The sequence below is a fragment of the Sinocyclocheilus grahami genome, unplaced genomic scaffold (assembly GCF_001515645.1).
Source record: "Sinocyclocheilus grahami isolate Dianchi unplaced genomic scaffold, SAMN03320097.WGS_v1.1 scaffold137.1, whole genome shotgun sequence".
In the NCBI taxonomy this organism is placed as follows: Eukaryota; Metazoa; Chordata; class Actinopteri; order Cypriniformes; family Cyprinidae; genus Sinocyclocheilus; species Sinocyclocheilus grahami.
Window position 1 is genome coordinate 368,076 of NW_015505316.1, and position 26,535 is coordinate 394,610.

The 26,535-nt window shown below is 36.1% G+C and overlaps 2 protein-coding genes across 2 annotated transcripts in view; one reads left to right on the forward strand and one right to left on the reverse strand.

Moving 5' to 3' along the window:
* LOC107591076 (synaptotagmin-6-like) overlaps positions 1-17,679 on the forward strand; it is a 50,498-nt gene extending 32,819 nt beyond the window's left edge. Inside the window, exons 2-7 of the mRNA XM_016280080.1 lie at positions 2,082-2,466; positions 5,860-6,418; positions 9,462-9,582; positions 11,925-12,096; positions 13,811-13,961; positions 15,859-17,679. Of these exons, the coding sequence (XP_016135566.1) occupies positions 2,082-2,466; positions 5,860-6,418; positions 9,462-9,582; positions 11,925-12,096; positions 13,811-13,961; positions 15,859-15,930 (1,460 nt within the window). The 3' untranslated portion in view covers positions 15,931-17,679. The remainder of the gene's footprint in view (positions 1-2,081; positions 2,467-5,859; positions 6,419-9,461; positions 9,583-11,924; positions 12,097-13,810; positions 13,962-15,858) is intronic.
* Positions 17,680-18,916: 1,237 nt separating this feature from the next.
* LOC107591119 (olfactomedin-like protein 3B) lies at positions 18,917-23,255 on the reverse strand. The gene is made up of 3 exons (XM_016280162.1): positions 23,250-23,255; positions 21,627-21,909; positions 18,917-20,054 (listed from the first exon to the last, which is right to left on the reverse strand). Exons 1-3 carry the CDS (start codon positions 23,253-23,255, stop codon positions 19,264-19,266), a joined length of 1,080 nt encoding a protein of 359 aa, XP_016135648.1. The 3' UTR covers positions 18,917-19,263.
* Positions 23,256-26,535: the final 3,280 nt, after the last annotated feature.

Below are 26,535 nucleotides of genomic sequence, written 5' to 3' on the forward strand. Positions count from 1 at the left end.
GCCTTATAGCCACGCTCAGTCAGCCCTGCCACATTACCATAATAATCTGAGACAGGGATGAAGAGACGGGCCAAAAAAGGCCCGGCCCACAACCTCGACACCTCAGTGTGAAGGTCAGGGAAAAATGGCAGGCTCCGGTATGGAGGTGGCGGCCTCGCGCGCAGGAAGCGTTCATCCAACTTGCTTCGCTGCGGCTTGGCCTGCTTCTCGGCGGGCCAATCGATTTTTAACTTGGCCACGGCACGAGTAAGCACCTCCACTAGCTCCTCATATTGGGGCGATTGAGGGGGCGAAACCTCTTCGACGTCCTCCACGTCAACCTCCTCGGAGGAAGAAAGGAGGAGCGTCGAGCCCTCACCCCGGGAGGAAGTAGCCGCAGAACGGGCTTCCGAACCCAGAGATCGGGCGCTGGATCTGGTGAGTGAGGAAGGAGATAAGGACTCGCCCGTCTCCATTCCCTCCGCCAGATCCAGCTGCGAACCCCTACGAATGCAGCCACCGCTCCGACTTGACGGAAGCGGGACCAGCACCGCGAGGAACGCTGGCGAAGGCTCCCTCCTCAAAGAGAGCCCTTCGGGAGCGAAGCATACGCAGTGGGAGGCGCTCGCAATGCGGGCAGCCGGCCCCCTCAAGAGCCGACTCTGCGTGCTTCGCTCCCAAGCAAACCATGCACAGGCTGTGTGTATCCCCACTCGTGATATAACGTGGGCAGGGTGGAACACACAACCTATAACGTGGCTTGCTCTCACCCTTTGCATGCTTTGTCTTAGCGTGAGCTTTAGACATAGCTGCTTATAGACTTTTTCTCACAATAGACAGACAACAATAAATATGACTGACTCACACAGAGCGCTTCGCTGAATGACAGAAAGCTGACGCTGGCTCCGCCGCACGTGCTCTTATAGCTTCCTGGTCATGACGTCACCTGCCCGTGACGTCCCGCTCAGCTAGCTCGAGTTCCTGAAGAGGAACAGTTATTTTAAATGTAATAATAATTTTATAATATTTCACAATTTCACTGTTTTTAATATATTAATTGTAATAATATTTCTCTATATTACTGTTTTTAATGTATTTTTGATCAAATAAATGCAACTTTGGTGCAAATATATATGCCTTTTTTTCCCTGTGTATATTATAAAATATATATTTTTATATTTAAATGGCTACCAAAGTTTTGATTAATTTCTCCAGTTCTGCATTCTGACCTTTAGTCTTCTTTACTTTGTATTGTGTGCTTACAGTAGTCACGTAACGGCAAACGACTTGGCAAGGAATGAGGAACTGAATGAAGAACAAAAGTTCTAAAAGACTCTAAATTAGATGTGGCCCCGAGTCCTTTGAACTGTCAGTAGAGATTTATATTCCATTTGAGCAAGGACACATTGTACACTCCTCAGGAAGCCCAGGGAGATCCTAGCATGCATTATTTCAAATAAATCAAACCAGTCTAAGCAGTGGGTGGAGAGTGTTGGGATAAAAAAACGCAATCAGTATTTCTTACTGTCCAAACACACCTCAGACGGAAAATAAAAATTAATTCAGCCGCCTCAATATTATTTCTATAAAACCTATAGAACCTATATTCCTATAGAGCTCCCACACGAAATGACAGATCTCCCTTTTCTTTTAAATTAATGTTTACATGGTGCTTGTCAGCAGTCTTGGAGCTTCTCCAGTCCATTTGTTCTATAGCAAGCAAATTCTCTGTAATCGTGAAGAAATGAGTTAGGACTTGCTTTCCGCCTACATGCATAAGAGCCATTGATGGGTGAAAAGCTTTGCGGTGAGAGTGCTTGATATTGCTGCGGCATATTCCGCTAACATTGTTCCCTTGGAAATAGATTATAGGCCTGTATCTGTTATAACTTTAATTACATTTCATCATTTCTGCACTGTGTGATTGTGAGTGTGCTTGGTATCAAATTCAGTGTTTGATTTGCAGAAGACTACAGTAAACAACTCCATAGATAAGAGTCATTGCTCATTTGACCCTTCTAATGCACTCTTCTTGTCTGTCTCACTGTTTTGACCATCTGTTTGTCCATATTGTGCGGCCCATCGCTTCCGCCCGGCTGTAGACATCGCTGTTGGCCTTCCCATCGGTGTGATAATAGCGTGTGGCTTGGCGCTGCTGTTGCTTGCTGCATTTGTCTCCTGGAAGCTGTGCTGGGTCCCTTGGAGGAACAAAGCCCTCTCGTCGAGTTCTGCGGCCCTCGCACCTGACGACTGCCCCTCGTTTCATTTACCGTCTCTTCTGCCCAGTCCTCAGCCGTCTGAGGTCACTATGGCGACTGAGAAGGAAAAGTATCCTATGGCGTCGATGGGCTTCCTGGAGGCAGCTGTTAAAATAAGTCACACCTCTCCCGACATCCCTGCCGAGGTGCAGCTCTCCATGAGGGAGCACTTCCTGCGCCGTACGCAGCGCATGCAAAGACAGACCACAGAGCCAGCGTCGTCCACCAGGTAACTGTGCCAATTACACACATACACTACTGTTCAAATGTTTGGGGTCATTTAGAATTTTGAATGTTCTTGAATGTAATATTCAAAAATAGTAATATTATGAAATGTTATTACAATTTTATATATATTTTTTTTTTATGGAATTTATTCCTGTGATGGCAAAGTTTAATTTTCAGCATTATAAGTCTTCAGTGTCACATGATCCTTCAGAAATCATTCTGATTCTGTTTCTTATGACATAATGCTTATATCAGAGGTCCTGTTCTTTATTTTGATATATTGTATTTTTAGATATTCTAGCAGCCTGAGAGTTTTGTGAAGATGATCAAAAAATGCTGGCATTGTATGACGAGTTGCATATGTATGAAGAGTTCAGATGCAAGAGATTCTAAGTGCCGTTTGAAATTTTCTTCTAAAACGAGCATTTTCCTCAGGCTCCTATGTTTATGTTCAGTTATTTCACTTTAATGGCAATGAAAAGAACCTATTTATTGCCATTAATGTGAAATTACTGAACCTACACATAGGAGCCTGAGAAAACTGCTAATTTTTTATATATATATACATTATATATATATATATATATATATATACTGTGTGTTTGTGTGTGTGCATATATATATAATATATGTACTGTATATTATTTTTAAAGTGATTTTTAGGTTAGATGGCCCTCTGAGAATTTTAATAATGATTAATTATTATATTTTTCATATAATTTTATTACATTTTTATTAAAATTATTTCATATTTTACATGATTAAAACCTTTTTTTATACCTTATAATTAATTATATCATATTATAAGATATATTTATATCTTATGTAACAAATCAGCTCATGGGAAATATGAATAATTAATCATAACTAGTTATAATTAATTATGAATATTTTAGATCCGCTGTAGATATTTACCTGACCTCTCAGGGTCAACTGTCTTGTGGTCACATTCCATGAAGTCGTAAACGTATCTGGTGTCAGTGTTGCTATGGAACCAGGGGCCTGTTCGGCTTCCTGGGGTGTTACTCTGTGTATTTGTTAAATCTAGCTAACAAAATATATATTGTGTGTTTGAGTGGTCCAGACGCTACACTTATTATAAGATACATTTTAGATATATTTATTACAATTCAAGACACATGATTTATGTAGCAGTTTAAACAATACAAAGCAGGAAGATAAATATGAGACAAAATTAAATTCTGCTGGAAAGCGGTTCTATAAAGACATTGGTGTCATTGTTTAGTTCTAAATCAGTTCAGAGTTGATTCATTTCAGTTTGATAACTTTGTAAAGTTCATCAATTATAAAACAAGTACAATTCAGCTACACTCTTAAAAATAAAGGTGCTTCACGATGCCATAGAAGAACCTTTTTGTCTAAATGGTTCCATAAAGAACCTTTAACATCTGAAGAACCTTTCTGTTTCACAAAAGGTTCTTTGTAGCGAAAGAAGGTTCTTCAGATTATAAAAAGGTAAGAAAGAGATGGTTCTTTAAAGAACCTTTGACTGAATGGTTCTTTGTGGAACCAAAAATGGTTCTTCTATGGCATCGCTTGAAGAACCTTTTGAAGCACCTTTATTTTTAAGAGTGTATAAGCAGCTCTACAGGAGGCAATAGTGTCATTACTCAGCTCAAGTCAGTTTAATGCTGATATAATTATAATAAATAAATTCATTTATGAAACAAATTCGATTCAGCTATAAAGCAGCTCTATAGAATAAAATAGTGTCATTATCTGATTCAATTGAGTTTAAGTTTTGTTCTCATCCAATAGAGTCAGTACAGTCAAATAATCTGAGTAATAATGAATTAAGTATGAAGTATTAGGATATTCTGTGAAAATCAGATAGGAATTAAATACATTTAAAAAGGAAGCTTCTTGCCCAAGGTAGGGGCCATTTTACCCCTTTCATTACTTTCAGTGTTGCACAATAACAAAATTACTGAATGTTTTCATTTATTTCCCATATTTTTCCATGCATCTCTAAATATGTTACAATTTAATTAAACTGCATGCCTTTTTCCACATCTTTTATACATTTTCAGTCTGTGCCTGCAGTCATTTACACACCCAGTGCTGCATACACATTTACACATTTCATTAAAATATGCAGTATTGTATACCTGAGAGAAGTACATACTATGAATCACACTGTCAGACCATTCACAGCAGGACTCAAAAGACATCATCAATCACATATACCCCATAACAGAATGACACCGACAAGAGAAGTGTACAAATATTTATATTTGAAAAGAATATTGCTGATGATGCATAAATATTTAGAGGAGAGTGGAGTCTTTCATCTGAGACTGCATTGTTATTTTATGCCTTCAATAATGTATTTTAGTGTCACTTCAGGGCAAGTTTTTAATGTTTAGCTGTTCCTTAATCCCTGGAACCAAGACAAGTTCTGCTCATGCATACTTGATTCTTTTGGGGTAGTTCCAGGACACATTAATTACAGCACTGTACTTGTCCACTTGAAATGAAATATTTGTCATATATTATTTGCCCATTAAGGAGGAATATTTAATTGAGCTTCAGTATTTGGCTGCTCTTGATTTTTCCACTGCTTTCAGTTATACAGAGCATTGGCACAGCAGTGGTTTTATTCATATGAACGTATATGCAGTTGAATTAACTGAATTAACATTAATAAATGCTTTCTTTTGTCCTAGCATTAAGGTTTGTCTTCACTAGAATTGAAGGGACAAACTGGTTCATTTGAACGGGTAGCCACACAATATTGGCCATGTACCATATATTTTATTGGACAGGGTTATCCAACCTTTTGATGGCAAAGACCGCCAAATGTGAAGGACCTTCTTTTTAAAATATAAAGGCAGCTCAGAAGAAATGATAACAAATGATAACAAATGTATTTATATATTAATTTCGCAATGTATTAATTAATTATATACAATGTAAATATATATATTTTTGAAATTTGTAAAACTAGCACATTGTACAAGAAAATACTATTTTAGAATCTTTCTCATTTTGTTTAATTCAATGTGTTACTTGCCATTTCTTTGTAGTTAATTGTGAAATTTAACAGAAATTTCTGTGTGTTTTTTTTCTGCACCATTTGTTTCAGTGTATGGATATTTATGTGTGTAATATAATATTTATTATATACGTATAACATGAATATTTATTAATATAATATTATAATATAATATTTATTATTAATAATAATAATTAGAATATTAAAGAGAAATATTTTCAATTTAAATGTAAGGTTTTTAACGCATGCTTTGTGGCTCCTGTGTTCAAAAAAAAAAAAACTTGCCTTGGGCAATCGTTCAGTTTTTAATCCAACTTTTTCTGAACACTCCTCAAATCCCTCATGCTACTCTTTCTCTTCTTTATCTCATTTTTCCAGGCATAGTTCCTTCAAACGTCACCTTCCCCGTCAAATGCAGGTAGGGAGTCTGGACCTGGGAGATGACTATGATGTGGATGAGCAGCCAACCAGCATTGGCCGTATCAAGCCTGAACTCTACAAGCAAATGACCACAGAGAATGACGAATCCGGCAATAGCAAAGGCGGCAAAAACTGTGGCAAGATAAACTATTCCCTCCGCTATGACTATGAGAACGAGATGTTGCTTGTCAAGATACTCAAGGCATTTGATCTCCCAGCCAAGGACCTTTGCGGCAGCTCCGACCCGTATGTCAAGATCTACCTGCTGCCAGATCGGAAGCAGAAGTTCCAGACACGAGTCCATCGTAAAACACTCAACCCCACGTTTGACGAGTCCTTCCAGTTTCCGGTACCCTACGATGAGCTTCCCGTCAGGAAGCTCCATCTCACTGTTTTCGACTTTGACAGGTTCTCACGGCACGATATGATCGGGGAGGTCATACTGGACAATCTGTTTGAAGTGTCTGATCTCTCAAGGGAGACCTCCATCTGGAAAGACATTCAGTATGCTACCTCTGTAAGAGAACCCCGCTGCTCTCTTTTCTCTTGATGTGTTTGCCAAATCATGATAGTACAAATTCTGCTGGTTTTTAAGTCGATTTTTTATGGGGAGAGATGCACAGTAAGCATGCACAGATATGTATTGATAACATACGTATTAGATATGCAAGTCAATATACAATGGGGTGCAAAAGTACAAGACCACTAGTTTTCTATTTTTAATACGAATGTTTCATTATTAATTAAATTGGGAGCATAACAATTTTTTTATTTTTATTTTATTTAATATATTACAACTTTAGATTAAATTTATATTATTATATATTATATATATATATTAACTACCGTTCAAAAGGTTTTGGACCGTATGATTGTTTTTTTTTTTTTTTTTTTTTTTTTTTTTTTTTTAAAATTGCATACCTGCATTATATTCTTTTTTTTAACACAAAAGGAGACGTTAAGCAGGATGTTAACGCTGCTCTTTTTCATACAACACAAGTTAGAAACAAGGGACTCTCAAGCTTAAAAAATTACACAAAGAACCATAAAATTATCATAAAAGTGATCCATATGCTGTATTCAAGTCCTCTGAAGCCATACAAAAGCTTTGTGTAAAAAAATACTAAATTTAAGTTGTTATTCAATACAATATGGATAGGTGTATTCAAATTTGTATTGTTATTCAAATACAATTCAAGTTAAAAAAAATAATAAAAAGCACATTTATAATTGATATATTTAATTATGCATTTTGATTATGTGGTTGATTTCAAGACACACAAGAATCAATGGGATTTGAAATACTGACATCAAACATGGTGTGAAACATCTTGACGTGCCATATTTAAATATATATAAAATTCAGACCTATACTGGATGAGACGATTATATGTGAAAAATCGCAACTAAATTCTTTTCTTTTTCGATTTCAGAAGACTTGGGATGTTTTATACATTTTAGAAACTTTCTAATAGGTAACTAATCATTTTCATTAGAAGGAAAAGAGCAAAAAATACAGTTATACTTCTGCTTTTATATTTCAAGAAAGAAAGAATATCACAGGTTTGAAATAACGATGAGTATGGTGACAGAATTTTAATTTTGGGGTGAACTGTCCCTTTAAGTTGATGCCAACAGACAGCGTCCAAAAGACATTGCCAGGTGGACTTGGGACAGAAGGACATTTACTAACTCATTTAGTCACTTAATGAGCTCAAGGACTGAAGTAGAGTGAAGCTTGAAGGAATTTGATTCTGGTGAGAGTAATAGTAAAATTTGTAATATTCACTATGGTCTCACATCGTTACTCTTTTTGGAAAACTCTTTTTATCCTGTGCCATAATGAGACATCAGTGTTCAGTAATATCCAATGATTTATTTACTTAAAGTTTACTTGCTTTACAAATATTTTTCTGAAACAGTTTTTGCATTTTTTTAAACTCTCAAGCTTGCATTTACCCATCCATCAATCTACTTTAAAAAGTCCCTATATGATACTGAAGCACAACTTGCAAATAATCACCTTAGAGGGCTAGAGAGACATTAAGCCACAAGTAGGGGAGTCATGGGATATGTCTGTCAGAGAGTGGCTTACTGAGCTCATTTAAAGTGATTAATATTTACACCAGACTTAATACCGCTGAGAGGATGACGCTAACACACTAACTCCAGCACCGTCAGATAGCATACTTCGCCTTTGCATTGCACATGCTTAACTTTCAGAAAAGTGGGTGGTCTTGAAGTCTAAAAATACCACTGTTCCAATGCATTGCGCTTCACCTCTTAAAATGTTTTGCTGCATGGATTTGTTTATTTTATCTAGATAGATCTAAAAGAAACCCACTCGGATCAGCTGTGAGGAAAATGGTGGAAAGGCTGGTGTGTTTAGGAGTGTTGACGTTTAATTAACGGTATGCTTGAGTGGTGTCCAAGAGAGCAGTGTGGCTTGGAGAATCACAACAACTAACTGGTCGCCGTGGCTGTATCGGACCAAACAGGACTCCTTTAGACCTCGATATTGAGTCACGGGCTTATTAAACCCAACCTTCATAGTCAAAATGCCAAACCACATCCTCAAACACCAGTAAATAACTTCTCCCAGCGCTAACTAGCTTTTAGGAAGAAAAAAAACTATGGCAAAGTGACTGACATTCTATTCATATACACTCTTAAAAATAAAGGTGCTTCACGATGACATAGAAGAACCTTTTTGTCTAAATGGTTCCATAAAGAACCTTTAACATCTTTTACCTAGTAACTTTCTGTTTCACAAAAGGTTCTTCGTGGCGAAAGAAGGTTCTTCAGATTACAAAAAGGTAAGAAAGAGATGGTTCTTCAAAGAACCTTTGACTGAATGGTTCTTTGTGGAACCAAAAATGGTTCTTCTATGGCATCGCTTGAAGAACCTTTTGAAGCACCTTTATTTTTAAGAGTGTAGTATGTTTCTCTATTCAGGCTCTATTAATAAATGGTGCACTATCAATACTGATGCAAGGATTCCTCCATTTAAAAAATGTCTTCACAAACGTAGATTTGTTCATGAATGAAACACCACTAATGACGGGTAGCCATAGCATTGGTACGTTATTATAGAAGCCCATTTCCACGACATATAAAAATCATGGTTTGGTAAATTAGGTAATTAGAACATAAAACATGGTAATTATGAGGTAAAAAGTGATATGAGATAAATGTCATGATTATAACAAAAAGTAAAATAATTCACTTTTTGTCATAACTTTTTAATCTTAATTTCAATTCATGTCAATTTTGACTTTTTGTCATAATTTTGTCTTTTCATTGTAATTTTTTTCACATATTTTCTACTTTTTATGTACCACTTTTATCTCATAATCATGAATCTTTATGTGACGGAAATGGGTTTCCGTACTCTGATCTTGACTGCGAGGGATGCTGGGGGAACAGTGTTTTTGGTACATTATTGCACAATTACTGTTTTTGTCACTATTATCTGGTGCTATGGAATTGAAAAGGTGACCTTTATAACAAAATGTGCCAATACATCATGCTACATTGCTTTGTGTGTGTCTGTGTTACAGGAGAGCGTGGACCTTGGGGAGATCATGTTCTCACTCTGCTATCTACCTACGGCAGGCAGATTAACACTCACTGTCATCAAATGCAGGAACCTAAAGGCAATGGACATTACTGGATATTCAGGTAGTATTTCATCAGCTTTACTGCCTTTGACCATCAAAATACAGACATGAGATTAGAAGCAGTGGAGAGTGGGGGGAAATGTGTCATAAGCACTCTTTTAATATAGCAAATATGATTTTTGTCATGTGAACATACATTTAGTCCATCATATACACACAAGAATAGTGGGATGCATTTTTATAATAAATGTATTTATTTGTTTGTTAATTTATTTATTTATTGTTAATTTTGTACATAGCAAATGTATGTCAAAGCCAATTTGTTCATGTTTAAAAATATACAGTATATCATACATGCTGGTGATCTTCAACTATTTAAAACCAGGTAAATTATTTGTCCACATATTCTAAATATTAAAGCTTTTCTGGTCAGGTGTAGAGATATTTTTTTTTCATTTATGCTCATATTTTGATTTAAAGGTGACATATCATGAAAATCTGACTTTTTCCGTGTTTAAGTGCTATAAACGGGTCCTTGGTGCATCACCAACCCAGAAAACATGAAAAAACAACCGAGTCATTTTTTTGGAAGCCTTTCTCTGCAAGCTTGTGAAAAGATGAGCTGCTCAGATTTTGTTCCCCCAGTGATGTAAAAAGGGGTTATTATTATAATATTACATACAGCCCCTTAATCTGCAAGTTTCCACCCACGGTGCCACCGTTGTGTTTTCGCAAATAGCGAAAGTTCGATCAAAGCATGCAAACTGTTCTGTCTTTGGCTGCACTGACGAGCACAGAACTCTATTTAGATTCCCAGCCTCAGAGGAGACAAGAGAGCAGTGGATTTATTGAATTATTTACTGTATATTACGCTGCTACCCCACAGATCTAATATAAACATGCAATTTCCCAGCTTTCCCAGCTGTTTACCTTCACAGACATAACCGACTGTTTTTGTAACTCGTGTGTTTTTAACATAAACTTGTGTGTATTTGACAGTTTAAGCACAATAAGACATGAAAGAGAACTTAATTTAGTACCCACATGCCATGTGACAGCCACTTTCTGTGCATGTGCTTCGGATATGTGCGCTCAGGAAACCGTATATCAGAAGTTTAAACTAATATGGTTTAAAAGGCATGATTTCAGCACGATAGACATGATAATCAAATCCCCAAAAAACTATTTCACAGAGTATCTGAGGAACAAGCTGTATAGGCACAGCCCTATTCTGGAAAAGGGGGCGGGGAGCAGGAGCTCATTTGCATTTAAAGAAACATGCACAAAAACGGCGTGTTTCTGCTTCCACTCAGAATAGGCATTTTCAAAAAGATATAATAAATGATCTGTGGGGTATTTTGAGCTGAAACTTCACAGACACATTCTGGGGACACCTGAGACTTATATTACATATTATAAAAAGGGCCATAATAGGTCTCCTTTAAAATATAAATCATTCATGCATTCCTCAATGATTCAAACCTCTTGACACATCCTGAAATATAATTATGTGTATTAGTTTTACCTCTGTCTCATTTCTCCTTGCCAAGAGGACAGCAAAAGTAAAAAGTGGCACCACTCTCCCGATAATTGCTCCATTTGGTTTTATGGTTTCTGGAAACCTCTTTTGTTTTCCCATATATTGTTAATGCACGTTTCCCGCATGTTCTAATCATTGTTTCATGTTCCTAATTGGCTTTTGTTCTCTCTGTCATAAACAAAATTTCCCAAAGGTAAATCAGCAGCATCACTGAGCGAATTAAACCCGAAAGTCTAAAGAACCACTCCGAATATGATGCAGGGAACCATTTTAAGCTCCAGTAACATGCATTACTCACACTATATTGGTTTTTCCCTTATAATGACAGTGTCTCACACCAGACATTTTTACTTTTATCTGCTGAAGAGTAAACATTTTTCATTTGCAGTAAAATTGAATTCACATGAACTGGATAATATCTATTAAGAAGTGCCCCAAGCAAATTTGATGTCAGAACAAATACTGCTCATCTGATTTGTTCTGACCAAGCTGGAAGTAGTTTATGGCTTACTAATGTACAAGCATAATAGATCAGACAATTTGTGCAATGATGGAGAGATATGGAAATCAGTATGCAGCTCTGATGTCAGAATCAGCACTCAAGTCATTCCATTAAAGCCCTAAATCTCAGTGGCCTTCCATTCACACTGAATATTAAGATGGCTCAATGAAGATATCCGGCATTCATTTCTAATCTTCTCATCTAATACTCATCAACTTCAAGCTATTGTTAGAGGATTAATTAATTGAAACTAGTGCATACTACAATATGTTTAAAGATAATTTATAAAAGCTCAAGCTGCAAATGTGAAATTAATAACAGTTATATGAGCTGAACTGATAACGGTGTTCTATCTGAGCAGATCCCTATGTGAAAGTATCCCTCATTTGTGATGGAAGACGCCTGAAAAAGAAGAAGACCACAATAAAGAAAAACACCCTGAATCCCACTTATAATGAGGCCATTATCTTTGACATCCCTCCAGAGAGCATGGACCAAGTCAGCTTGCACATCTCAGTCATGGACTATGACCTGTACGTAACACAAACGGCTATTTCTCAGCTTTATATTGAAAATTTAAAGGGACAGTTTAATAAAAAAAGAAAATTCTGTTATCATTTACTTACTCCAGTGTTGCAAATGTGTATATTTAATGGCTTCAAAAGGCATGTGGATTTCTTTGACTTAAGATACATTTATGATGATTTTGCATCCTTATTCTTTGTAATTGCATGGGGGAAAACATTTTTATTTATTTAACATATTTTATTATTTTTATCAAATAAATATTTCTTAATTTATTACAGTATTTAATTTTTTTTTACCAGTTTGAAATAACTTGAGAAAATTATGACAAAATTGACTTTTGCAATTCAGGCTTCTAGAAGGGAGCTGATTTATTCAAGATGGATGTATTTCTCTTTTGTTTTCATCTTCTCTAAAATATTTTATACATACTTAACCTAAAAATGCTTTACCAATACTATTCATCAGTTGTCATGCCAATTTTAAGCTGAACTACATTACAAATAACAACCTGTACAAGAAACATTAGAATAGCAGGGACACCAGACATCAGAATAATCTCATGGTTCATGTGCTTCAGTAGGAAGAGGAAAAGGTCAGGTGTCAGAGCATTTAGTACTCACCTCTCAACAGGCGGGTGACTGGGCAAAGAACCAGGTATATTTTACCCAACATTCTCAAGTCTCAAACAGTCTGTTTGTGGTACTGAGAGTTTCTGAGAAAGGAACGCACACTCTATTAAATGTCAGAAACTGCTATTTCATAATTCTCTTCCATGGGTTCACAAAAGGACTCACGTAAAGTTCAGCACCGCTGAGGTAAATGTATGCTGATTTCTTTATCCTGTGGCACATCATCTACTCTCTCTGAATATGCACATATTTTTACACAGATAGCATTTTGCAAAAGAGGTTAGTTGCACTGGCATACAAACTCATATCATTGTCTTTTAACAAAAGGCTTTTAGGTCATGCAAACTTTGGTATATTATTCATTGCCAGTGTGGATGTATTTGTTTTGGATCACTTAAAAGAATAGTTCGCCCAAAAAGAAAAATTTGCTGAAAATGTACTCACCTTCAGGCCATCCAAGATGTAGACGAGTGTGTTTCTAGATTTGGAGAAGTTTAGCATTACATCACTTGTTCACCAAAGGATCGTCTGCAGTGAATGGGTATTGTTAGAATATAATCCAAATATCTGAAAAAACATCATGATAATTCATAAGTAATCCATCCAGTCCAGTCCAGACCATCAATTAAAAATCCATAATAAGGCTTCCTCCTGTGGGCATTGTCTTTTCACATCAAAATGCACCAATATATTTGTTTAGAACTGTTTTTGCTACTACTTGAACTACTTTAACACTACTTGATCTGTGCATACTTCTGATTCAGGACAACATTTACACCGGAGAAAGCAATATTATGGATAAATGTCTTGGTGATGGATTTATTGCAAACACATAGTTTGTGGATTACTTGCATTACTTGTGGATTATTGGGATGTTTTCATCAGCTGTTTGATCTTTCACTCTGTGGCACCCATTCACTGCAGAGGATTCACTGGTGAGCAAGTGATGTAATGCTGATGTAATGTGTCTTGGATGAGCTGAGGATGAGTAAATCATTTTTTTAAATATATTTTTGGGTGAACTATTCCTTTACATTAAAGGAATATACAGATGTATAGATAATTTCGTAACAAATTTTTCTTTTTTCAGAGTGGGGCACAATGAGATAATTGGTGTGTGCCGTTTGGGCAGTGGTGCTGAAGGTTTAGGTAGAGACCACTGGAATGAGATGCTCGCATACCCCCGTAAGCCAATTGCACACTGGCACCCCCTGCTGGAACCTAAGAAATCAGAAAAAGAGGTAAGTAACCTCCCTCCAGCAAATGTAAACACACATATGAGGGGTAGAAATAATAACTCTCTGAATTACTGTTTATATAGAACTAAGAACTAGGTTTTTCATATGCAAATTGCATTTCATTTCTGACCAGTCACCAATCTTTCTTTGTAAACATTCAGATCCCTCTAGTCACTTTATGAATAATACATGAGAAGAATATGTCAGTGCTGATTTTAATTCACACACTGAAATTCTGTCCCTTTTCTGACCTGTGGTCAAGAGGTAATCATGAGGGAAATTTTCTTTTTATTTGGCCCTATGCAAATGTCAGGTTATCACATGGTCTCTTTGTTTATTCTAATCATGTTTTTGTTCTGTTAAAAATAATATGCCATTTTAATAAAATTTGCCTTTGTTTTGAACAAACATTAATAAATATGATTCAGTTGAGGTTATGTCTGGGCATCTATGCATTGTGTTTAGAGGTGTAGCTCTTACTCTTTAATCTGAATATTTAATTAAGTAAGTCTGAGCAAAAAACATAGGCTTTCACAGACCACAAATCATTGTTTTTGGTAATTTAATGGGTTATAGTTGCATCTTCAATACATTTTGAGATAAATTATCATATTTTCTTAGTGTAATTATAATTAAGCCGAACAATGCTCACATTGTCAATTTTTATACTGAATACATTTGTCTGCAGTTTTCCAGTGGAACTGGGGTACTTTTAAACTATTGTCATGGGTTAGAGGTTTGACATATCAAATAAATTGTAACTGACTAAAATGCTTGTATTGAAATGTTTTATCCTTTTCATATTCCTCCAGTTATAAAACTAGTGCTAGATGATGATTTTTGTCTAAGACCGGCACTGGTAGGGAGGGGAAGTTTGAGCTCCTTCATGAAAACAGACAGTTTATGATTATTACGGTATAGTGATTTCAAGTTGCAATTTTGTATAATGCATAACAGTGACTGTACAATATGTAGATTAGGTATGGGAATGGCATATTTTGAGTTTTGATATAGGGTCATTGTACTAGTTTGGTCTATTTTTAATTGGCCATTGGGCAAGTTTTGTTACATAGACCTGGCAACCCTGAATGGTGTACCAGAAGTCTATTCAAAGGCTTTCCAAAAAAGCTAATTCTCTTTTTACAACTGTGTTATATTGTAAAATGCAAATAATTGCATAAAAAATCAGGTTGGAGATTAATTAGTTGGTTAATTTTAGTGCTGTCAAAGGATTAATCGCGATTAATCGCATCCAAAATAAAAGTTTTTGTTTGCATAGTATATGTGTGTGTTCTGTGTATATTTATTATGTATATATAATATAAATACACACACATACAGTATGTATTTTGAAAATATTTACATGTATTTACATGTCTATATTTATATTCACATAATTTATATTATAAATAAATATATTTATTATATAAACATAAAAACAATTCTGAAATAGATACATGCATGTGTGTGTATTTATATATACATAATAAATATACACAGTACACATGCATATATTATGTAAACAAAAACTTTTATTTTGGATGCAATTCATCATTTGATAGCACTAGTTAATTTGTACCTTCATGTGTGCAGTTTGCTTAAGTGGAACAGGATTAGATGTGATTGGACTTGCTTGCTTTGCTCAGTATAACTGAAACAATATATACTTCATTTTTATTTAAACAAATATTTTTTTCATATATTGATTTTATATATTTTTCATTATAGAAAATAATTAGCTAATAACGAGCATGTTCAACTTGTAATATAACTGCAGGTACATCAATTTCATGCAACCACAGATTGAAATCCATTCTATAGGGTGCAGCCCTTCTGCTATAACAATAAACTGCTCTATAATGCTCTCATTGATGGGTTTTTCATATGTCTTCTCTTACAGTGGAAAGCTAGAACGGCCAGTTTTGACAGTCAGGGGTCTTGTCCCTCCCCCAAACCTCCCTCCAGTCCTTGATCAGAGCCATATGTAAAACTACAGGCTCGGCATCCTCCGTTTGTCACTCCGATGAAAACGAGAGCCCTGCTATTTCCATTTACTCCTATGGGTTGTTTTAGATGGTTCCCAAACACTGATCTAAGATCCTGCTGTCTTTGCCCTGATGTTCACCATGTTCAAGCTGTTCCAGTCCGTACGATCCTCAGTCAATTCTTGGGAGTGTTGTACAAACCCCTGTAGCCTGCCTAGAATACTATTCAAAGCCAACGTTGTGTTCCTAGAATAGCTTGGTATCGTCAGCGGAGATGTTTCTTTCCCATATGAATTTTCCTGAAGCATTTGAAATCCGATGCAGTGTTCTGCAAGCGGTCTACATGCAAACAGAAGTTTCCGCACAACACTGCAAGGCTCTTTGTAGATGGCTCTGCTCAGATCTAAAGACTTTGAAAGTAGGATCAACTATTGGAAGTACTGAGAATGAGGTCAGAAAGGATGGTGTATAAAATATTGAGGGAAAGGACATTGTTTTGTGTGAGTGAGAAAAAAGAAGGGAATGGATTTGTCATGTGCTGTATGCTAAGAACAAACCATTTTCTCTGTCAAATCCTTGTATCAAAACTGTGTGAAGGTACACGTTTTATGAAGAATATTTAAATATTTATCAGTTTATAGATGTTGTATAAATGTTGTGTGTAAAAAGAGAAAAAAAATTTATCAGAGCACAACTAATTTTTCTTATCCATTAATTTCTTGCCAAAACAAAAACGTTTACGTGTAAAGAAGATCCTGTTCACACACAAAACCACTTCACATGTAGCTGAATAAATTGATGTGATTACATTAATATTCATCGGCGAGACCTGGAGTACAAAAGTGGGCATTTAAGGAAAAAGTGCTGAAATATTCATAGAGGTCTGATTTGATTTATGTGGCTTTTATTCACTTTGTTACAATAGCATTTCAAGAGCTACAGAAGCGGTTCTGTATCTTAGTAGCACTGCTTTTAATGGCAATTCAATTCCTCTTTGAATCCTCCTGCTGTTTCAATCTCATGTTGACATCTCGTTCATCTTTTGACATAATTTCATTTTGAGTTAAATTGGACTGTCAAAGTTTTCCGTATTTTGACACACTGTCTGGGAAAATGTCTTGAGTAAACAATGTATGCTCAAATTTATAAAAAATATATTCATATTCTGTATTGTATAAAAGAGCAGGGTTAACATTACAGCATAAAACAATAGGCAATTAACTAACGCTCATCTTCAGATTAATATTTTTATTTGCTTGTTTGATTTTCATGTAGACAAAAGGTATACTTGAAACTATGTGAATTAAATAGTGAATCAATTATCTGTATAACCAAACAATTTAATATATAACTGTCAACTGGTCAATTTCTGTCAATTAAAAAGAAAAATGAAAAAATAAAACGAATGCCATGTTGCCCACTAATTATTTTTATCATATGTAATGCTAAACAAAGCTAAACTGAGCAATCAAAATAAGAATTAGTATTACTTTTTGGATATTTAAAGTCATAAATGATTTAACAAAATTCAATACTTTTATTGCCCGCAATATTTTATTTGATTATGCCTGTGGTTTCAATCATTTTATTTTACATGGTTAATTCATTCATAACACAGTTTAACTTGGAATTTAAATTGAACAGAGATACTCAGGCAAACCCCTGCTAAATGCTAAATTATGATTATTGTAGTTAAAGTTTCTCCTGTCATTCATTCATTCATTAATTTAAAAAAATTTAAAAAGAAGAAGAAATTACAAAACTGCATATGCTGGAATCAAATGACATAAATACACAGAAATTACATGAGTTCAGAACTTCTATTCAAGCTCCTGGACATTTTGACTGTATGTTTCAAATAAGAAAAGACAGAAAATTCAATGCACGTACAAATGCACAAGAGCTGACCCTTGATAGAAACAATACAACCTACTATGCAGGAAGTTCATTGTCACAGATGGTGGGCACAGTTCAAGATACCAGAGCAAAGACTTTACACTGATCTCCAGTTGGTGTTGCTGAAATATCTTAAAATATACATGGTACTTGGGACTAGTTTTACATAATGTCCTCCATCATCTCCTAGGGTATCTGTTAAGCTTTAAATATTTCTATATAGTAAAATAGATTTAATATTTTAACAGAATCTTTAAAGATTCCAAGTCAACTTGTTGAAGAAATGGTTGTGACAAAGTACAACTTTTGGTCCTGTTTTTACAATATCACCAATGATGTAATACTCGGATAACAAGTGTGTGTTTCTGTAGGTGAATGTAAAGTTAATAAGGTTTAGATCTGGTTCTTTACCTCATCACTAACTCCTGTGTGCTGGTGTTTTAACAAACCGTTTTTGCCCCCTTGTGAATCTGAACAACTTTCTAATTTTGTATTGATCATTTGTACTTGCAATATAACTTGTAATGTTTGAAAAGGTTCTTGTATTTCAAAAATGCCAAAATAAAATGTTGGTTCAGTCATTTCAAGGATGGAGTTGCTTCTTCTCAGTCTTGTGAACATCAAATCACAAATAGTGGGTTAGCATTGATCAGTCACTTATTGAGACTGTTTATTGTCTCATATTTTTAATAATATGTGGAACAAAAGCAATATACCTGTGTATTCTTAAAGGTAAAGGATTAGTTCACCCAAAAATGTCAATTTTGCCATAATTTACTCGCCCTCAAGTTGTTCCAAAACCAAATACTTTTTTATTTTTATTTATTTAATCATTTTGCTGAATGCTGTTGACCATTTAATTACAATGGACGGGAGCAAGGAAACAAAACTACTATAATAAAAGTGGTTGTACTTATATTATAAAAAAGAGATTAGATTTCAAGTCTTCTGTTTTATGTGAGAAACAGACCTACATTTAAGTTATTTTAAATTAATAATGCAAGGTTTAAATTTTAACATAAAATTACAGGTAAAACTAACAAAAAAAATTCATATTTTATTCATATTTTATTCAGTATCAGTGATTTGAACTTGAGACCAGGTTCAGTCATGAACAAATCATTCAGGCCGGTTTTGTGAACTGGATCAACCAAGTCATTTAAAAGTTCTGACTCAGAAATAAAACGTATGATGGTTTTGTGTGCTTTTTGAAGCTCAAACGCCTCAATCCTCATCCATTGTAACTGACTGGAAAATATTCTTTAAAATGTTTTCTTTAGAAGAAATGAATCCATACTGAACGTGACAATATGAGGGTGAGTATATAATGGCAGGATTTTTGTTTTCCATAACTATCCCTTTAGGAAAATCACAAACTTTTTGTTCCCAGGAACATACAGCCTTTTAAGAGCTAAAAAAGGCCACTATTCCTCAGGTGGTGGCATAATCGCCCATAACTTCTTCTTCAGCACTAGTTTATACAGAATCTGGTACCCATCATCCCAAGCATAGAGCTGCCGCTCCTCAGGATTGTATTTGAGGCTGGAATGGGCACCGTAGCGCCTGGGGAAATAAACCAAAGGGGCCTCTCCGCTGCTTACCATGTCATTCACATCAAACACACACTGCACACGCGAGCGGCTCGGTGGCTTGGTGTTGTAAACCACATAGACCGTGCCGCAGACAATAAAAGCAGCTTCAGCGTTATTCCTTGGACACGCCGTGTCCCACATCAGCTCTATATCCAGAGAATCTATGTCCATCTTAGCAAGATTAATAGTGTCTCCAGCCGGATACAGCGCCCATAGCCCATCCTCATCCGCCACCATGTCCACCAGCGTCTCTGGATTGAGCTGGTACACCGGGCTGCGGTCGTCCATGGGAAAAACTGAGCTGTCTGCAACAGAACCATTCTTGAGGTCATACTTGATAACTTGGAGCTCTGAACTTTCACTGACGTAATAGAGAAAGCCATCGTAGACTGCATGACCGGTCCCGTTCCAAGCGATGGGCACAGTGATCTGCCTGCCTTTAGATACGCCTGATGATGCCAAGAGCTCTCGCACGGAGTTGAACTCGTACAGCGTGTTGTCGGACGTCCCGTTAAAAACATAGACTTTTGCTGATCTGGCATCTTTGGTCCAGACACCTTTCGGGCTTCCCAATCTCTTAAGGATCTTCATTGCTTTTAGATTGGATACGATGTTCACGCACACTGACGATGAAAACAAACATGATTAATGTCAACGGGAAGTGTCCTATGATTCATATGGCAAACTCTGAAAGCAATTTATACAGACTGCTTCATTTGCACAAGCACTGGAAGACAGCTTTATGAAAAATGAAGCCATGATTGTGAGTTTAAACCCTTGTTTTACTTTATTAAAGAAATAAACCAAGAAAACTGACATTGTAAGCCTCCAGCAGTGAAAGATCCACCCTTAAATGTCATGTCTGCTGTTATAAATGTGCAGGCAAGGAGGATTGTGTGGGGCTTAACGAGGATAATTGTTAATACTCTTCATTATAACACACAGGCTGTTGGGAACTATTTCTAAGATACATAATTTCGAAGACATAATTTATTGAAACGTTTTGGCCTCTAATAGATTCTTCTGTCATACTTTGTCACATTTTGCTGCTAAAATTCTATTAAATGTATTCAATAAATTAAAGAGAGTCAGTGAGTAATAAATTCAATAAATTAAAGAGAGTGTTCTAAAAAATATAATAAAGCTTATAGCAATCATTCAATCAAATATATGCTAATATATTTATTTTATCATTTTTTCCCCCACTTTTTATTTGTGGATTCCCTTGTCAGTGCTTCTCTTTGTTATAAAATTGTTTTGATAATATATACAGTAATGTTAAAACGTTTGGGGCCAGTAATATAATTTTCATTCATTAAATGAATTGTAAATTGTAATAATATTTCACACATATTAATGTTTTAATGTATTTTATGACCAAATAAAGGCAGCCTTGGTGAGCAAAAGAGACTTTTTGTTTTTCAAAAGCATTAATGTACAACATATGTATGTATCTTTTGTTGCCAAAGAAATAAATTCATTATATGGATTGGAATTTTGGATTCAGTCTTGGAAAAAAATGAGCATCTTGTTTTGCCAATGTCTTGGCATTTATTGTACTATGCACAGTGTTAACAACACCGCACTTCAGTGGAGACAGAAGAACAGCCAAATGAAACACATTTATATTCATCTGCTTTGATTCCATCATACTAACAAAATAGGCTACAACCCAACAGTTGTGTAACATCTAAACCAAAAGCCAACTGGCTAATCCAGTGAACTGACTGGCTTGGTTCTTCATTCTTTGTTTGCTAATCAACAGAACACACCACATGTTTCCTCTAAATCAATAAATCCTAGTATAAGCCAAGCATTAGCAGAAACCAGGGTTTTTACCACCAAAGCAAAGACTGTTTGAATGAGACGGCCCCACGGCCTACAACACAATCCCAATATGGGGGAGTGTAATTGGGATGCTAGTTATCAAAACAAACAAATGTCTTAAATCAAAGCACATGCTCATCGTTCATACTCTCTGTCTTGAATTGCAGCTATTAATTCTCCCAGTTTGATTTTCCAGTGTTACAATTTTCCAGAGAAAACTCCAAACCTTTCCTCCAAACTGGTCTGCTGTGTAATAGCATGCTAAATTTAGCTAGTCTCCCTCGACCAAGACTACGTCAAAGCTAAAACTGAAAGTACATGATCAAAAGTTGTGCTTCAGCTGTCAAAACTCAGTTCTCCCGACTTACCAGACAACTCAAAGAACTCTTCCTTCTTCCTCTCTCTGACAACCACGTCCTGTTCCACCATTTTGTCTGCTGCTTTCACACAAGGCTTAGGGGGATTTTTGGTTTCAATGTAGTCCATCTCACGCTCCACACGGTCTACCCGTGCTCCTGCGCCCTCCATGTCTGAACGCAGTTTGTTGTGCTCCTTGCCCAACTTCTCCAACAGGTATACGGCCTGCTGCCTGAATTCCTTCAGGTCAGAGTTGTAACGGTTGTTCTGTTCATGCCACAAGGCAATGCGTTCCTGGAAGAATGACAAGTCACTCAATTGTTTAAGATGATCACAGAGTGCAGCAAATTCTTTCCAATGATGAGTTTTCTGTGCATTATTAAAGAGCTTGTGATAATAATGGTGCAGAAGTGTTCTGAACCGCATGTGTTAGTCTCTTTTTCCCAGTCAAGGAAACTGTAAAATAAAAAGCTCATTCATTCTTTGAAAGGCTTATCACAATCGTTATCTGGAGTCAGGAGATGGAGAACCTGAGCAATGTCTGAGAGTATTTTCGAAAGGACTTGAGGGAACTCATTAAAGTACAATACATAATTTTGAACAAATGTGAAAAACCATTGCCTCTACAATTTAGAAATTCACCTGTTCTTGCCGAGTCGAAGGAGTCAAAATGTTTGAGACCCTTCAGTTCCATATATCAGATATAATAAGAGAAAAGCATTAATATGCAACATATTTACAGCTATACAGTGACTTAATTGTATATAATATTTTAATAAAATAAACTTTAATAGGGCACAATGGATCTTTGACAAAAGATCATAGCTTTATGAGAATCAATGAAATTATCACATATATTATAAAATACAAATTTATTGTGAAATATTATTACAATTTAATAATGTTTTCTATTTTAATATATTTTAAAATCCTTGGGATATCAAAGCTGAATTTTCAGCATCATTACTCCTGTCTTCAGTGTCACGTGATCCTTCAGAAATCATTCTAATATGCTGATTTGATGCTTAAGAAACATTTCTTACTATTATCAATGTTGAAAACTGTTGTGCTGCTTAATGGTTTTGAGGAAACCATGATACTTTTTTCCAGGATTTTTACTGAATAAAGTTTGAAAATTAAATTTTTTTTGGTGAAACATTATAAATGTATTTAATGCATTCTTGCCGAATAAAAAAAAACTTACTGACCCTAAACTTTTAAACACTAGTGTAACATTCATTTTGCTTAAATCAGTTATTTCAGCAGCTGCCAAACAGGTTCAATGGTTTGAGATGCAAAGCCCCCTTGCTGCAGGGGCTACAGAACAAATATATGCTCAAACGTTTCACAAAAATATATTACTGTATTAAAAGTATGTGAATATGGAGCCAAATTGTCAATATTTCCATTAAATATGCACATCATGTCACTGTGGCCACCCCAGGGGTCTTTTGCTCCAGGCTTGCTGCTCTAGTTGATTTTGAATCAAAACAAACTTTGTTTTGCATAAATGTTGTTGCTCCATTAAATATTCATTAAAAATACATTTTTCAGTCACCATACTGTACTTTGGGACCAGGAAAAAAAAATTATTTCTTTTGAGGAGCTTTCAATCCTGTTGTACACAGCCTCACTCTCATTTTATGAAAAACACTGTTTAATAGTTGAATGGACTCCTGCTGATTCAGGTCATCAAGACCAGTGATGGAGGTAATGAATTACAACTACTCACGTTACTGTAATTAAGTATTTTTTTGGGTACTTGTACTTTTTTGAGTATATTTTTAAAGCTGTACTTTTACTTGTACTTAAGTACAAATTAAGCAAAATAATCTAGCCTACTTCGTTATTTTTAAAGGGGTCATATGATGCTTTTTTAAAGATCATTATTTTGTGTATTTGGTGTAACAGAATATGTTGACATGCTTTAATGTTCAAAAAACACATTATTTTTCAAATACTGTACATTATTGTAGGTCCTCTATGCCCCGCCTCTCTCAAACGCTTCGTTTTCTACAAAGCCCCTCCTTCCGACAAGCGCAGTCTGCTCTGATTGGCCAGCTGACCCAGTGCATTGTGATTGGCCGAACACCACAAGCACGCGTCGGAAATGTAACGCCCCTTACCATAATCGCGAGCTTCATCTTTCAAAATAAATGTAAAGACAGAGCCTGAAAGGGGAACAGAGTCGCGTGACAGACACAGTGTTGAAGCTGGTATGTGTTTGCAGTACACAAGCCACGGTTAAGACACCTGACTCCACTGTGATGTGACCCTCTCTCTCTCTCTCTCTCGCTCTCTCGCTCTTGCACTCTCTCTCTCTCTCTCTCTCGCGCTCGCGCACACACACACACACACGATGCGCAAAACTCTGCATTTGAACAGTCAATAGCAAATACTTAAACTAATAACAAAACAGTAGCTGATTCAGAAGCGCCAGATTGTCATAGCAAAGTTAGAATTACCTCCTCTCCTAGGTTCACGAAACGGTCGTCCATAAAATGCATTGCTGTTCTGTAAGTCATCTTAAAGATTCCTAAATGCATCTACTTTCGGAAGGCCAAATAAAGTGCTTTCGCCTAGAAACACACAGCGTCTCCCTGACATGGCTGCTTCAACACTAACTGCGGTTACTGAAACCACCCCTTCTTTCTTTGCGTGAACATTTTGGCGGCATTATGCAAATATTTCCACATAGTGAGGTAGATATGTGGGGGCGTGTTAGAACTAGCCGTTTTAGGGGGGCGTGGCAGAGTCTTAACTTTGATAAAGAATATCTCTTTGGTTTTTAGACTTTAGTCTTTGCAACTTCAGGGATCTTATGCACAATCAGCTTGTAACACTCCAAAGAGAAAGGAAAACTTGAAATCGCATCATATGACCCCTTTAATAATAGTTCGTTACTGAGAACGCCCACAATTTGAATTAATATTCAAACCTTTGACGGCACTTCAGTAGCCAATAAAGATATCCGATCGTAAAGAGACCAATAACAGCCCTGATATCTGAACCGGGAGAAGCCGCCGCTGCAGCAGGTGAAGAGCTGATCAGACAGTGAAGGAGCTCAGCGTAATTTATGGACTCAAAGTTTGGAGAAACAAACTATATGGTAGTGTTATCATAAATATATATATTTTAATACCGATACTGAAATATCTGACACGGTTCCATTACTCATTTTCCACAGTATCTACCGAATATACACCGATACAAGCTGCGTCTCTTTCCTCTCCGACAGTGAGTTTGACACGCATCCGCCTCCTGAGTCTGAATGTCCGCGCGGGACTGCAGGTATTCCGCATAATTTTAACCATTCCCACGCAAATGTTGCGAGCGCTTTATTGTAACATGAGAACACAGTCATGTAATCGCAGAAAACTGGACGCGAGCCCTCAAATAGGCCTAACTTATACAAATTAACTGCCTGTCCTCTCACTCCGACATTGCTTGAGCGCACTGTGTGCAATCGCGATCTCTCCGTGCTTTTAAAGTAGAAATCATTTCTCTTTGCTCCTGGATTAAACTTTGTCAGAATAGATCCACGCCTGACAGATGAAAACCCTACTGGAAATTTTATTGGCTGTAAGTGAAATGCACCAGAAAGTATTTCAACAATCAAAGATGGAACTTTAATTTCTTTACAATGTAAGTTTATGCTAGAAATGTTTTGGAATGGGATATTTGTCTGATTTGTACATATAAATATCCTAGACTGTATTACATTGTACAGTCATTACAGGTCAAAGCCATCTGATGTTCCATTTATCTAAATAAATAGGCCTAACATACTGTATATGGCTCTTAAACCACTGCTTAAAAAAATTCAGTGTTGTCATTTTGAATACCTCAAACTGAATTGAGGTAATTTGTTTTATAATTTTATTACTGACTGTGTACTTGTCTTTTTTTTGTAAATTCAATTAAGTTTGAAATCAAGCTTCCTTGTGCTGTAAGCTTTTGCAACAAAGTTACCCTATTATAAAGACACAAATACACAGAATGAGCAAATGTTTAAGATTGAGATTTTTGTAATGGTAATTGATCAATATTTCTATGTATGTAAATAAAAGCCTATATTTTAATCTGTTCATCATATAAAGCAAATGTGTCTTTTTAGAAGACTTGGATTAAACCAATTTCAAAGCTTGAAGTAATGATTGCCTTGAAAAAATGAATGGACCATTTTTTTTTTATATTAACATATCTATATGGCAGTATACAGTATGTGGTAGTTTTGCCAATGGTATTGAAAATGATTAGACGTCATGAAATCAAAAATGACCCTACTTACTTTTTTAGTTCACATTACTAGTTTTGTGGTGAACAATTGAACCATGCAAGTCAATACACTGGGGAAAAGATTGTCTGCCGTCGCTTCCGCTCTGGAATGGCGTTCTGGCTCTGATGATGTCAGTTTGACTGCTTCGGGAGAATCCTCTTGTTAAGTCATGACGTAAGGACTGCTGTTTCCGGGTCCAAGCCTCTACTCATTTCACTTGAGAATACTATCTCAAACAGCCCTTTATGAACAATATTTAATTAATATTACATATTTAAGCTAAGCATTTAAAAATTTGCAGTGCACACTACAGTCGCCGTGCTCACAGTGTCTCAGACACTAATATTTTAGCTGAATCACTGTCAGGCTATCTATTTCAGTATGGAGATAAAGGTTAGGGTTATCATTTTTCAGTATTACATGACATCGTGAGTGTGTATATGCACAGTTTGTTGTTTTTTGGGGGGCGTCTGGCAGAACGTTAGGACCCAGAAGTGGTGAAGCATGATGTCAAACGTAACAAGCAGATATTCTTAACCACTCCTATCCAACCGTGAATCTGCAATGAGCAAGAGGTGGAGTGGAGGTTCACCACAATAAAACCCCGCCCTTTATTCAATATTCCGTTTCACTTGGAAATA